General features: G+C 43.7%; 2 protein-coding genes and 1 non-coding gene across 3 annotated transcripts; all 3 read right to left on the bottom strand.

Moving 5' to 3' along the window:
- Nucleotides 1-46: 46 nt before the first annotated feature.
- Nucleotides 47-3885, bottom strand: LOC115576351 (uncharacterized). Its single transcript, XM_030408914.1, has one exon. It carries the CDS (start codon nt 3739-3741, stop codon nt 2989-2991), a length of 753 nt encoding a protein of 250 aa, XP_030264774.1. The 5' UTR covers nt 3742-3885; the 3' UTR covers nt 47-2988.
- Nucleotides 3886-7422: 3537 nt separating this feature from the next.
- Nucleotides 7423-13903, bottom strand: tedc2 (tubulin epsilon and delta complex 2). Its single transcript, XM_030406449.1, has 9 exons — nt 13338-13903; nt 12087-12148; nt 11194-11797; nt 11047-11100; nt 10877-10955; nt 9565-9709; nt 9135-9206; nt 8050-8243; nt 7423-7906 (listed from the first exon to the last, which is right to left on the bottom strand). Exons 1-9 carry the CDS (start codon nt 13439-13441, stop codon nt 7757-7759), a joined length of 1464 nt encoding a protein of 487 aa, XP_030262309.1. The 5' UTR covers nt 13442-13903; the 3' UTR covers nt 7423-7756.
- Nucleotides 12996-13069, bottom strand: trnat-agu (transfer RNA threonine (anticodon AGU)). The gene has a single exon. It is a non-coding gene; the product is annotated as a tRNA-Thr (tRNA).
- Nucleotides 13904-14496: the final 593 nt, after the last annotated feature.

Genomic DNA, 14496 nt, shown 5'->3' with positions numbered 1-14496 from the left:
TAATTAATTGCTTAAGGAATTTCTGGACAAGCCACAAACTACAACATCGAAGACCAAGGCGTTCACATTACATTTATTTAGTACAACAATTAAAATGTACATGTAAGTAGAAATATACAATAGAAATATAAAATAATCATATATACAGCACCAAATATTAGAGGGCACACAATTAAACATATTCTGCATCACTCGCTGGAGTGGCAAACAGCGTAGGCAGACAGCATGGCCGTCTACCAGGTGAGGGATATACAGTATTTCCCCTGCAGCACAGAGAGGTAGATTTTCCCTTTTTAGTTTTTCAGAAGGCAGAAGGGAAATCACTTAACATCACTAACAAACAAATTCTGGTCACCTGCAATGAATTTTTACTGTCAATAAACTGGCACATTAGAGCTCGAAAATCAGCCACGTGAAACTATGCAACCACAGTGAACAACATGTGGAAGTTGCAATACGATCGATATACAAGCCAAAATTCAGGGCGGAGTAAAAGCTTATATCTGTGTCACTGTCATAAGCTTATGTACTGTAATGCCGGGTGTTTCTCTCTCGCCTCACTGTTCGGAGGATACCACTGCACCGTGCTTAAAAGAAATCACACTCATAAATACTCTGTGTGAGCATTATGTCTGACATCTACCTTGAAAGACAATAAGGGCCGATGTGGCCGCACAGCATGCGGGTGATCTATGTTAGCTTTTGTCAGTCGATTTAGATTAATAGAAGATTTACTATAACTTGGCCACTTGGCATTTTCACTGCCAGTAATCCATCACATCGCCTAAGAATAATACTGTTCAGGTTGGCTGATCCCAATCTAACCGCAGGGATAGCTCCCGACTCCAACGTAAAACCGAACGGAATGACTTTCCCAGGTCCTGCTTTTGTCTTCCACTATTACCTCCCAAATCCAAGTCCTTCCCTTTTCTTTGAGTTCAGCTGTCAATCTGTGTGCCACAGAAACACCTAAATGCCCACTGAGCTGCAAATAATTTGCGAGAGAGGACTGATACATTACGAGTCTATTGAAGCAGGCAGGCAGATGCAGCCTTGTAATTGGAAAGCTGGCCCCCAGGACGGTCTTTGGCATTGTGTGTTAACTGCTACCTCTGGATGCATAGACACATTTTACTCAGCAACAAGCGTCACTAATCTGGGAGCCAGAATCGATTGCAACAGTGATCAATGATGGTTCTCAAGGGTAAAACGGAGTGCTGGTACACGGTCCTTCACATGGAGACACACAGCCTACGCTCCTTTACATCTCTATACATTCTGTACATTGCACTTTTTTCCTTCCATGTGACATTCAGCAACCGAAAAAGAGAACATTTAAGACGAGAATAAAATGCCATTGTGTGTCTCATCCTGTGAGACCACACACCAACAGAAAGCACCTATTCACAGATGTGGAGCCGAGTGCAGCTACACTCGCTCTGAAAGAAAAAGTGTCGGAAAAGGGAAACCCCCATGTCAAACAGTCTGCTCTCACCAGAGAACAGAACGTATCCTATTTTCAGACTGACAAAGAGACTCTCGATCAATATTCTTTTCACTGTGAGAGAAAATAATCCACTTTCTTTGGCACAGAGAGATACCAGTCAGATGCCAAAGGAATACCGGGCTTACATTTAAGCGTATGTGTATGTGTGTCTTAACATGTGTGTCAAAAGGCTGTACACACTCCCCTCCTGGGCTATATCACCATGGGGAAAAGAAAGGGATCAAGGCATGTTGTGTGGAGGAAGGCATATAGGTCGGATGAGGATGGCCAGAGAAAGAGAAGAGCACAAGGGGGTAAATTCTCTGAGGTTCAGATGGAAATGGGGGAATGCGACAGAGCCTTTTTCCATGAGTGCTTGCTCAAGGCACCAGGCGGGAGGGGCCGCAGGGGAGCAGGATCAGTCAAAGTGTCCCTGCAGTGGCATGTCCTCTCGGGTAGTGTCCTTCAATAATTCTGGCCTGTGGGGTTGAGGTGCCCCACAAAGACACTAGGCTGGGCGTAAATGCTCACATATTGACAGGAGGCCAGTCAGTCAGTCAGTCAGGTAGTCAGTCAGTGCCCTTCTCCTTTGTCATGCGAGGCTGAAGCTACAGAAGGCCTTTCAGAGTGTGTTGCTTTTACTAAAAGTTTCTCTTGCTTGGCATGGACATGGTCATAAGTGCAAATCTTTTGTTCCTACGTAGTGAGGTCCAGCAGTCTCTCAGTTCTTTATTTGAGCTCACACAAACCCCTTCCACTTCCACCAGCAGGTCCTCTGCCCTCTCTAGTTCATCGTCCACACAGATGCCAGCAAGATCCTGCCGGACTCAAGTTCCACTCTCCCATTGCGTAAAAAAAGCCCCCAACACATTGCTGCGGTGTCACAGGACGAGTGAATGACGCTGGCCACTGACGCGGGTGCGCTGCTCTTTCGACTGGGTATCGGGTTGCCGTCTTTGGCCCACTTCTGGCCTCTTGGAGAGTCACCTGTCCTGGCAGTAGGAATGCTGTGACTGACGTGTCTAATGACGCCAGCATTGACTCCAGCAGCAGCTCTGCATAGCGTGTTAGGTGTCTGCGCGAGCTCTCACTGTCACTCCCGGTGCATATGTGAGGGAGGACTGCGAGGGCCATGTATCTGTGCGTGTAAATATGCATGTGGTACGAAATGCATATGTGTGTCTCCTCGGAGGTTGTTTTGACACTGGACACCTGCTGTCTGATGATAAAAAGGACGTGGGAGGCGTTGGTGATCCCTCCTTGCCAATCCAGAATGGTCCAGACTAAACAGATCCTCAGTGTCCCGTCTAACTGTCCTTCCACTCTATGATTTCTCAGCCCAACTTCTCTCGAGTACGAGTTGAGCAAAACTCTGCAATAAAGGATAGAGGGGAATTGGAGCTGGGGGGAGGTGAAGTGGCAGCTTCTTAACCAACCCTTGAGCTCCCAGCCCTGGGTGTATCTCTGCTATCGAGGTCCTACCACTGCTTTCCCCGCGCACCTCACAGGGGACACTGCTCTGAGGTGAATGAGCCTCCCTCCTTCTTTTTCCTCCTCTTCTTCTTGTGGGCAGTCCAACAGGCTGTGGCCATCAGCAACATCAAAAGTCCCATGACAAGCAGCACCACTGACACCACTTTAGTCTGAGGCAGGTCATTGTAAGTGTAGGTCACTCCCGTTCCTGCAACACCGATCACCAAAGAGATGATTCCAAAGGGAAAGATGCAGCGGTACCAGGACTTCTCCATGCCTCCGGTGGCCTGCGACAGACGCTCCAGAGAGGAGAGCACCTCGGGCACTTTGGCGCCGCCAGCCTCCAGGGACTGACTCTCCTGCCCCAAGCTGGTCTGGGGCTGGGTTTGGCAAGCCAGGTGGCCCGTTGTGCAGCCCATCCTGATGTTGAGGTCTGGTGTATCCTGAAACCAGGCTGCAGCGTGAGCCTCTCGGATCCCGAGAGAAAGGTAGAAAAAGAGAGGAAGGAGAAGGAGGTCTATGTGAGCAGGAATGGCTGGAGCGCGCCAGATGAAGGTTTCTAAAGTCAACGCTGAAATCCGCTCACACTTTCCCCCTCTCTGCCTCCCTCTCTTGCTGTTTCTCTGAACACTGCCGGCTGGCTCTCCGGCAGCACATTGTACACTCTGCTGAATGTAGTGGCAGGAGATATATAAGGGACCATGGAAAGGGGAGGAGCTAGGGGAGAGACACGGGTATGTCCAAGTGCACTGATTGGTCTCCCTTTGTATGACGTCAAACATCGAAGCAGGGAGAATAGGGGTTTGACGAAGCACAGGAAGGGGGAGGGGAGAAGAGTTAACTGCTCCCTCTTTTCTTCATCTCCCCATCACTGCCTCTCAATTGCGGTCTTTTTTTTGTGTTTTCTGCAGTACAGAAGCCTCCCCTGGGGAATACAAAAGCCAATGTTCACTGGAAATAAGCGGAGAAAGGGGGAATCCCTCAGCCACTATATCTTTTATGGGAGAAGGGGCATCTCACCCCACGCTGCAACAGCATGGTTGTCTCACCTCCATATGGTAATTATACAGTAATGGTGTTCCCATTGCACCCCACAGCAAACAGAAATCCTACAAACCACCCACACACTCCTCCTTTCATGTGCACGCAGGCACCAGATGACACCTATTTGTAGGAGGGCGTTAAATATACATCAATTCTATAATGAAAGTGTGAATACACTAATGAGCGAGCCCACACGTGACAGAAAAGCCATTTGTGGAAGAAAAAAAACAACACAGGCAGCTCCCACTCCTTTCCAACCCACACACACACAGCTGGTGCCAGTCCTTTCTGAATGAAAGGCGAACGTAGTCGAGCCGCAACCACGCTCGCCCGCCTGCCATGAAAAGAAAAATCAATCCCGACAGCTCTCTTCTCCTGAACTTGCTAATCTCATTCCGCCACATCTGAAAAAGCTGCTTCAGTGAAGGATGGATGTGTGTACGCGGCTGAACGTCTCGGCTTTTATTATCACGCGTTACTGGATTTACTATGGCAACATTCTCTCTTCTTTTTCTTTTCAATGCTTTCTAAAAAAAAAAAAAAAAAAAAAAAAAGAACTCTGAACTTAATAATGATTATGGCAATTTGTTGCTAAATGGCTTTGGAATAAGATTGCAACTTAAAAGGTAAACTATGTCATTTTGGGGGAAGACATTTTAAGAAAGAGATGTTCATTCTATGTCTAAACAAACTAAATAAACAAACTGACCTTAAAGAACAACACACTTTGATACTAATACACTTTGTTTATATGTGGCGGACCCTGCCACCTTTCTAGCTTCAAACAGTGTTCTGGGACTTTATTTTCCTCTGATAAACAGCTTTTTTATTCAGTAATAATAAATATTTCTGAGTTTGTATTATTACCTCATTAATACTGTAAATAAATAAACCAAATTATGAGTTTTAATTTCTTCTCCAAAACCACATAGTGCCCCTTCAAACCACAATTATTGAGGAAACTGTTTAACTGTATTTGAAGACGTACATTTGTGAGGACACAACAGGCCTCAATACCTTACCTCAATATATTGGTCTTAAAAAGTAATCTCTCGAAAAATCTGCAGGTATAAAACCACTGCTCATGATGTTTGAATAACATCTCTGTGTTTTTCAGCTGAACAACAGGGCTTCTCCTCCTAATTACATCGAAGGATTCCCGCTCTTCAATGCCCACAGGCAGAAATGATTGGATTAAGAGCTACCTGATATTGTCATATAAAAGCCTAACATGGCTCAGTCTCCACAGGACCACTGTTTTTTAGTTCAACTTCAATGCAGGAAGCTGGCTCAGAATGGCTGACCGGTGAGGAAAATCAAATAATAAACCCTAATGCAACCTAACCGTTGACCACACTAATTTAACGATCCCTGCTGTAGTTCAATGGGCACCAGAGCTGTAGACGGGGAACAGAGGAGTGAAAGAGGGGAAGTGAGGAATGTATTTGTGAGGGGCGGGGTGCAGGAGAAAAGAGATGTTCAATAGCAATGGACATTTGAGGGAGAGAGAAGTGGATTCTTGGGAGCACTGTTCGGTTTCTGTGGATTTGTATTTGTGGAGTCCAGCACTGGAGTGGACTGGAGGCTAAAAAAGGAAAAATGAAAAGGGTGAAGTAGGAAGGAATGGGTACGACAAAAAACACTTCAACTCTGTCTTTCCCCCGTGTGACATGGGAAAGAAAATGATGCCGCTTCCATGGAAAGTAAAATTGCCTCGGATCTTCCATTATGTGACAAAAAGAGGCGTGGGAAAAATGGGACAAAGGCGTGAGACATGGGTAACCTGGGCAGGGCCAGGCCACGGCGGTGGGAGTGGAAGAGCTCTGCTGGTGACAGCAAGAGCAAGACAGCAGCTGATGTATGCAGGTCACAGGAAGGCTGAGTTGCGTAGGCGCCACTCCCTCCGGGACCTGTGTGTAGTGTTGACGTGATCTCAGGGATGCTTCCCTGCCTCCTCCTTTATTCCCTTCACACACACTGATCCAAGACTGTATGGGCGGACCATAAGCCAACAGCGACACTTGCCTGCAATCCACAAGTGGTGAGACACTTCTGGTGCAGGAAAAAGAGATTTTGCGAACATTTGTGACAAACTGGTGTTGCTTTAGTCACTGCTGTTGTTTAAGAAACAGGGAGCAGGCTAAGTGAGGCTGAAATATCCCTCTCCCATTTAGAATGTTTTTGCTCCTCTACTCAGGGAAACTAGCCATTTCCAGCTTGAGGCATGCAGAGAGCCAGGCCCCCCAAGTGCATCGTCTTTGTGACTCAGCCGGCTTTGGGTGTGCGTTTGTGCGCACGCGAGGGTTGGTGCAGCAGTGCGCGAACACCCACGTCCCGCTGTGTGAACCCAGCGCCACCTGTCGCCCAGTCTGGCACAGCCTGTGCCATCCACACGTCATCTGTGGGCATGAGCCTTTTAGGCCTCTCCAAGCCCTCCTGCATCTCACATTCGCCCTCACATCACATTTGTGGAGGGCTAAATCACAATTACTGCTCTTCTCAGGGAGACATAGTATTGGCTCCGTATGTGTCATCTGTCATTCAGTGTATGCCAGATTCAAAATGTCAAGCATGGAAATCAAACACATCACAGAGTTTGGGTGGTTTCCTCGTTTCATTTCTAGTGGCAGGTCCCTCTCATACCGAACAAGCACGATCATTCATACTGTGAGCTCCTCAGACACTCAGATAAGCCAGACAGTAGGAAGAAATGGGAACATATAGAGGGATGAGCCTGAAGTCATGGCGTCCCTGCTGCTTTCAGCGAAAGACAGGATTAAAAAACAGGATCAAACATCTCCATTGTTCCTTTAAATCACTTGAATCCAGACACCAGCATGCTGACAGTCATGCAGCACACTGATTAGAAGCCGTTACCAATTCATGTTTTGTCAAAACTATTCTTATTCCCACATCTAATTCTAGGTCACGGACTGAATCCAGCTGACGACTGATTGATTGCTTTTGATGCAACTAAACTATCAATTAGTCACCTGCTAACATGTTCTATGGTCACTTCTGTGAGTTGAGTGCCACCTGCTGGTAGAGTCAGTGTTGCAAGAGCTCCATTACTGACTCCAGGTTGCCATCATACAAGTCAAACACAAATGTTAAATAAAACACTATTATTTATTGACTCATTTGATTGTTTTTTTTTTTTTTTTTTGGGGGGGGGGGGGGGGGGGGTATTTATGTGCATTTATTATGATAGAAACAGCCAGACATCATGACAGGAAAGTGGGGGGAAGGGGATTTTGGGGGGGAACACATGGAGCACACACTCGACCAACGAAGCCACTGGCGTGCCCCATAAAATGTCATTTAAACATGAAAATAATAATGAACCAAGTTAAAGTGTTCCTTTGAGGGTTGAGCAAATTCTTCTGTTTCTAAAGACAAATAAACCATTTTAAAGTTAGTAGAGTTTTTGGAGATACTTGATTTTCATTGGCAAGCAACAAACTTCACAGTCAGATACAACATGAGAGAGAAATGATAATGACAACATTGGTTTTCTTCTAGTCATATAAGTTAATAAAATCTAGTCTAATAGTCTAATAAATACAGACACTGCAGACTGAAAAAAACATTGATTCTTCACAAAAGTCACCTTGATTTCTGAATTAAGGTCGAATATACACTTATGAGTTACACCTGCTTGTTCTAAAGGAATGCAATATAATGATCCTGTTTTATTGACAGTGTCAGAGGGAAGAACTTCATAAACTGATAAATCAGTTATGTGGTCTGTAGTCAGTCAGGCTCAGAGTCCAGGACTATGGCAGGGAAACGCTGCCCTCCTTCACAAAGCAGCGAGTATACAGCTCTCAGAGCGCTGGCGTTGGGACATCCAGGCCCAGACACTATAGATGAAAGCTGAGGGGACAGAGTATCCAGCAGGGCCTGTCACATAGACGAAGAGACTGTCAGCATGTTAACAATTATTATTTATTTAGTACAACTCAACAGAACACACACATGGTCCAATCAACTAGCACAATTAAATATCTGATGAGCTGTTATCGCACCAGGTGCACAACCCTTACCTGCTCGAGGGAAATCTCCTGCTGCAGCAGTGCCACCCTCATCCTCAGCGTCTCCAGCTCTCGGAGCTCTGCCTCTGTCGTGTAGGTTATAGTCGGGGGCAGGGGTGCCATCATCCCATCTCCCAACACACCATATTCCCCACTGGGGCAAAGACAACCTCCCTCTGGCCTCCATCGATCCCATGCTTCCCACTCTGATGGAAAATACGGTTATTTTTAGAGCGTGAGCGTGAGCAACCGTACCCTAAAACGTTTTTCTGCTCTGCTGCTGCAGCTTTAAATAGCTAGGCCCTTGCCTAGCCACGTCAGGTTAGACAGCTTTAAAACCCCACCGTCACGGGGAGGGGGATCTGTTGAGGCCAAGGAAAGGACTGAACTGGCACTGAGGTTTCACTGCGGCTCTGTTTTCATTTTCCATGCACCAAGGTGGAGAGGCTGCATTAGCTCGTTAGCACGCCGCTATCATCACAATCATTTTTCAAATGCTGCTAAAATGCAATAAACGATAAACCCCTCTCTGGAAAATCAAAAGCCATGAAATGAAACACTCGCTGAACTGTTGGTGTGAGATGCTAAACTGAATGCATATCATCACCACACAATAGGGAGCTGTGTGGGCCCAACAGAGATGTAGAAATTACTGGAAACTTCTCTCGCACACTGGCTTTAGCAACATACTTGCGCTGCACCGGATCTATAACTGGTAAACATACACCAAACTTCCTCCCTGAAGGTGATACGGTCATTCGAGCGGTGTGAATGGAAAATCTCTGGGCATTCAGCTTCAATATAATTGTGTTGCTGGAGGTAATGGAAATCATACCATGTTACATACTGTAGGTACTGAGTGGGTGACACCCTGACACCCAGACATGATAATTCAAACACAGTTGGGTAATCAGAGTCATACACAGGGTCATGATTTCTCCCGACGTCCTCTTTTATTATGCAAGTCTGTGCCGTGGAATAAATCATTGTAATAATGTCTTTTTCTCTGCTCATGACCGCTGTCACATAACATACGTCAGGTTAACATGCGATTGTTTTCGGTTCGGTTGTTGTAGTAAAACATGATTATTTTCTACCTTCTTTCACTTGGCCGGCAAAGTTTTGGAGCTCTGCTGCTTCTGTCCGCAACCTTTCAAGTGTCTTATCACCTGTACAGAAATACATTCAAAAAAAGAAAAAAATAATTTCACATGTGGCGTAACAGGAGATACAGACAGCAGTTGTTTAGCTTCATTGCAGCGTGTTAATTAGTCTCATGGTTGCAGTCACTGTAATTGTTAAAAATCTCACATGCTCATTCCAGGGTCTTGAGTATGATTGGCAGAGGGAAGGCTCAACATTGACAAATCATTCTAAATAGCTCTCAGAAAGTCACTTCCTGCCAACTCCCTGTGTAGCTTCTTCCCAAAATTACCATTTTCTGCCCACACGCTTGTGTCATCAATCTCTAAATGTTCCCTCATTTTTGTCAACTTCTTTTGTGTGCAATTATGTGCAAGCTGTTACCCGGCTCTGTGGCTTCTTCTGGGGTCTGTTTGGCCAGAAGCTCATTTGTCTTGTAGCAGCGGATGAGGTCATGCCCTTGGTGAGTCAGTCTGTGGACCAGAGTTCGGGTCTGGTCTGGGCTACCATGCGGCCAATCCTTGGGGAACTGGAGGGGCCAGAGAGAAGAGGTCAAACACGACGTGCTGGGAATCAGACCGCTTAGAAAAATTAAAGCGTATTCAATAGAATTTGTTCAAAAATATATTTTAGAATGGAAATCAGTGGAATTCTACCTAACTCTGACACTAAAGCAGTGGTTCCCAACATTTATAGTCCCCCCAGGAATCTGCAGAGAAAAAGTTTAAATTCCGCGGAGAGCAATTTTGATTCTGCGGAGAGCAATTCTTGATTCCGCGGCTTTAAAGTATTAAATTCCGCAAACATTAAAAAAACATACTTTTTTTAAATGTAATAATGAATTAAATATTCTCTTACGAAATTAATTGCAATACCACTGTAAAACATTGTGGAACCAACTATTACTGGTTTTAAAATAATCAACATTTTCTTTGTCCCTGTTGGGCAGATTTATTTGCAACATATAAAGTGCAAAACTTTTTACCAAACTATGGGTGAAGGTTTAGGAACATAAAGTGCCTACTGCAAACTGCAGATAGTAAATGTAAACATTAGTTACAGCAATGAAATGCTGACATAAAATGTGCCATCAAGTCCAAATTATAAACAGTTTTTTCTTCTGTAAACGTTTACCGCGTCCACCGGATGCAGTGGGTAGTGTACTTCTACTGTGAGTCTAGAGCCCAGTCTATCTGACAGCGACATCTAGCGGCCGGGATAAAACTACATGCAATATGTGATATTTCGCGGAAGTTCTTTGAATCCGCGGACAGCCGAGAAATCTGCGGTAATTTCCACAATCGCGGATTCCTGGGGGGACTAATTATACCTTTATCGAAAAATTAATGCTTCTGCGATTTAGATACGGCAGCTGGCCATATTGCAATTTCCATTCTATTTAGTTTATATCTTAAATAATACTCTAAACTAAAATAAAGCCTTCTTCATAATTTGATATAAGCCTACTGTATATTTAAAAAAAAAGAAATGTTTTCTTATGCCTCTTAAAATGATGAGGGCCTTTAAACCTCCCCCTGTGAAACTTTTGTGCTACCCTAGGGGTAGGGGGTCATATTCAGGTTGGGAACCTGTACACTAGAGTATATTTCTGAACTCAACATTACATAACATGGAAAACCCTGACTGAGGCTTCCCAGCCCATTTTGATGAGCTTCACTAGAAAAAGGAAGGATACCATCGCTCTCATTCTCTCCATGAAGCGACTCCTCCCAGGCACAGGTTCCCTTTGTAGGGCCTCGACTTTGTCCCACAACCTAAAGATAACACAGAGAGGGAAACTTAGTTCCCAGGCAAAAAAAACTGCACAATGAGTAGTAGAATTTGATTTGAGCTGATGTTGGCCACCTGTTTTGCTTTGTCCTTAGAGATTTCCATTTTGCGGTTTGATCTGAAGCTATCCTGTCATGAGACAAAGGCAAACAGAATGATTATAAAAACACAGAAAAAATAATATTCGACTCATGAGTATGGACCAGTTGTGTAAAAACATACCTGTTCGGTCTGGGTAAACTGTGAGACTCCCCTGTATGTGAAGCAGGCGCTGTCTTATTTGAAGAAGGCGTAGAGATAGCTGTAGCTTTGCCAATGTCACTGCCACTCAACACATTGCTTCTAAAGGTCTTGTCTTTAGCGTGCAGGGCTGAAGTGTGTAACTGACCCAGGTCAAGAGATCCAGACGCTGAGACAGCCTGCTGCGATTTCCTTCCTGCCTGGTGATGCACAGTCCCAGCTGAATAGACAGCACAGGTCTGGATTGTGTTTCTGTTCGTGGTTTTGCGGCGTACAGTATTGTAGCTAACTGAAGATTTGGAGCCCAGTGTGGAGGATGCTGACGTGCCAGGCCTCTTTCTGTCAAGACTGGCAGAGTTAGGAGTCAATCTAGCAGTGGTGTGACTGCCTTTTGAAGCTGCAGATGCCTGTTTGGACACATCTTTGGATGTGAGCACTGTGGGGCCTGGTTCCTTCCTTCCAGGGGCAGATTGTTTCTTTGAGTCTGTTTTAGAAGGTCCAGTACCAGTACGGACCTGAAGGGCTTTCTCCAAGGCTCGTTCAAGCAATTCTAATTCTTCGTTCTCCACTGGTGCGGTATCGGTGCCTGAAGAAAGCAACATGCAAACATGTGCTTACAATTATATTATTTTAATTTGCATTAACCTAAACTTTCAGTTGACAGTCTAACTCACTTAAAGTACAATAATAAAAGAGAAGTGTGACTACTGCACTATACAGAACTCATCTCTCGCTCTCATCTCTTCTTTCATGTTACATGTGATGTTCCACTCAATTTTTATAATCTTTCTGACATTCAGCGAGTAACAACAGAAGAAAAGTTGCTCTCAAGGTCAACTCATTTACTGTTCTTATTACTATGATTATACTATTACCAGTAGCAGCATCATCAGCAGCAGAATCCGACTCCTCATAGCCTGTCTTCGGTTGTGGTGTTCTACATGAAAAAGACCATATGTCAATTAAAAAAGCTTAGGCAAGAATAATATATATATATATAACATATGGTAATAATATACAGAATTCCTAGTTGCAATTGTGTGTGAGTTAGTTGTTCAAGGTGCATTATGTAGTTTAGGGGAAGAGTTTTTAATCAGAAGAGAAAGACCTTCACAAACTAAATAAACTTTCTTCATTGCCATAACTGAATAAACAGAATAAACAAACTGACCCTAAAAGACAGGATCATTTCACTTTCATTCACTTTGTTTATAATTGTCAGACCCTGCCCCCTTTCTAGTGTTCTGGGGACCTTAATTTCCTCTGAGAACAGCTTTTTTATTCAGTTTTGAAAAAAAAAAAAAAAGTTTTCTGAGTTTGTACTGTTACGTCATTAATACTGCAAATACTAAAATTCAGAGTTTAAGACTTATCCGTTAACAGAATCCAGATGATACGTCCAAGAAACATGCGGTTTACCATCGATCTGAAGTGGTAAGTGTATTTTCTAAAGTCAATATTATAATTTCTATCATCAACAGTAACAGAATTTCTGAGAAAGACAGTGAATTTGGTCACTGAAGAACTGCGATCAAGAAACATAGGGAGCTGTATATTATAAAGTAAAGCATTCCTGTCAGTGCTCTCTTAGAGAGCAAACAATGCAACATAATGTAAACAATATAAATACCTCATCTAATAATGCAAACCCAGTTTATCTATCCCTATACATGCAGTTCCACACAAATCTGAGATAATCTCTCTATGCAGTACATCTTACACATATTCAAACATCTGTCCTGGAGTTCCTCAATAAGGGAGGCGTAACTCTGAACAGCTTGAAAAGGCACTGCTGGGATTCGAACCCAGGATCTCCTGTTTACTAGACAGGCGCTTTAACCAACTAAGCCACAGCGCCGGATGGGGGCCTCCTCTCGCAGATCATGAAATTAAATGTCCTAAACTCTGGCTTTGCTTAACTAATACTGACAAAGTAATCGCATAAATACGTTTGTGATTATTTGTAACTACAAATCGACTTAAAGTTACATACTTGCAGCATATAAATCGTTCTCTGACATAATTGTTTTATACTTTTAGACTTGAGTATAAACTTATATTATGCAAGTATAATCATTAGCACTGTTAAACCAGTGCAGATTATAACTCGGGTGTAGAGTACTTACAAGGTCTGTAATATTTCTCTGTACAGCTGAATGCTTCCATTAATTCTGGCTTGTTCAGCTTTGCATGACTTGATGGCATCCTCGACCACGGACAGCAGTGACATGGTTTTGTCTGTATGTCGCTCTGAGGTGACTTCAGTGCTCTGCCACACGCAGGAAACGATTAACCCACGAACCAGCTGGGTATAAACTATTGTTATAAGGCACTGAATTAGCACACGTTAAGAGAAAATGGCAGTCGGTATCGAATTTGTGGAAAACCTCGTCGTTAGCAACTGTTTATAAAAGCGATTCAACGCTAGCTAGTCTTTTCAGGCTGACCCGCGAAAGTCAACTCAACGGGTGCGGAAGTCACGTTTCTCCCTCATTGCTGCTTAAAAAGTAACTCTCAAGCAAAGTCAATGACGTGTCATCTCCGCGACACCCTCAAAACAGTTATTAACTATTGAAAAAACATCCTTTTTTCGAGATGATTATCTAAACACGACGAAAAACTTTGCAGGTAACTTTATCGCCACCGCCACGAGCGAGTTCTCACTCAGTTCTCGCGAGAGATGTCATGGCTACCAGAGACGCTCCTCCTTGTGTTGTCACAACGAGGCTGAAGAAGAAAGGATCATTAGTGCACTGATGCGAGCAGACTGGCACGCTTTATCAGTGATCATATTTACCCCCAGTTTAATTTATGCTGGAACAATGTTTTGTTTGGCTACACTGAACATGATAAAAGACTAAACTCCCAGTTTTATATGATTAATTTGTTAATTATTTTATCTACATTTTACATACACAAATCTACATTTTCTGGTAAGAAGCCAAACTTCCTGAAACTGTGTGCATATGTTGGTCAATATTTCTCCTCCCTCTGTGATTGTGAAAATAAAAAAGCTGTGAAACCGTATGATCTCTGTAAGCTTTACAAAATATTTATTTAAGTTTTTCTTTTTCCTGTTTTGCTGTCAACCCCTGGCGTGTCTATGATTGTTTGTATGTGTATTAATGTTGTACACACTCATCTCATTTCTAACTGTATTCAATCCTGTGTATACTCTTGTTGTCAATAAAGACGTTTAAAATGTATGGCACTTTTATCACCAGAGAGAAGGATCAAAAAGATATAATTCCTAAAACTCTGTAGGCCCACCTTTTTCATCTGGTC

This window comes from Sparus aurata, chromosome 23, assembly GCF_900880675.1.
Source record: "Sparus aurata chromosome 23, fSpaAur1.1, whole genome shotgun sequence".
In the NCBI taxonomy this organism is placed as follows: domain Eukaryota; kingdom Metazoa; phylum Chordata; class Actinopteri; order Spariformes; family Sparidae; genus Sparus; species Sparus aurata.
The sequence above is the reverse complement of the archived record's forward strand: the minus strand, read 5'-3'. Positions and strand labels throughout refer to the sequence as shown.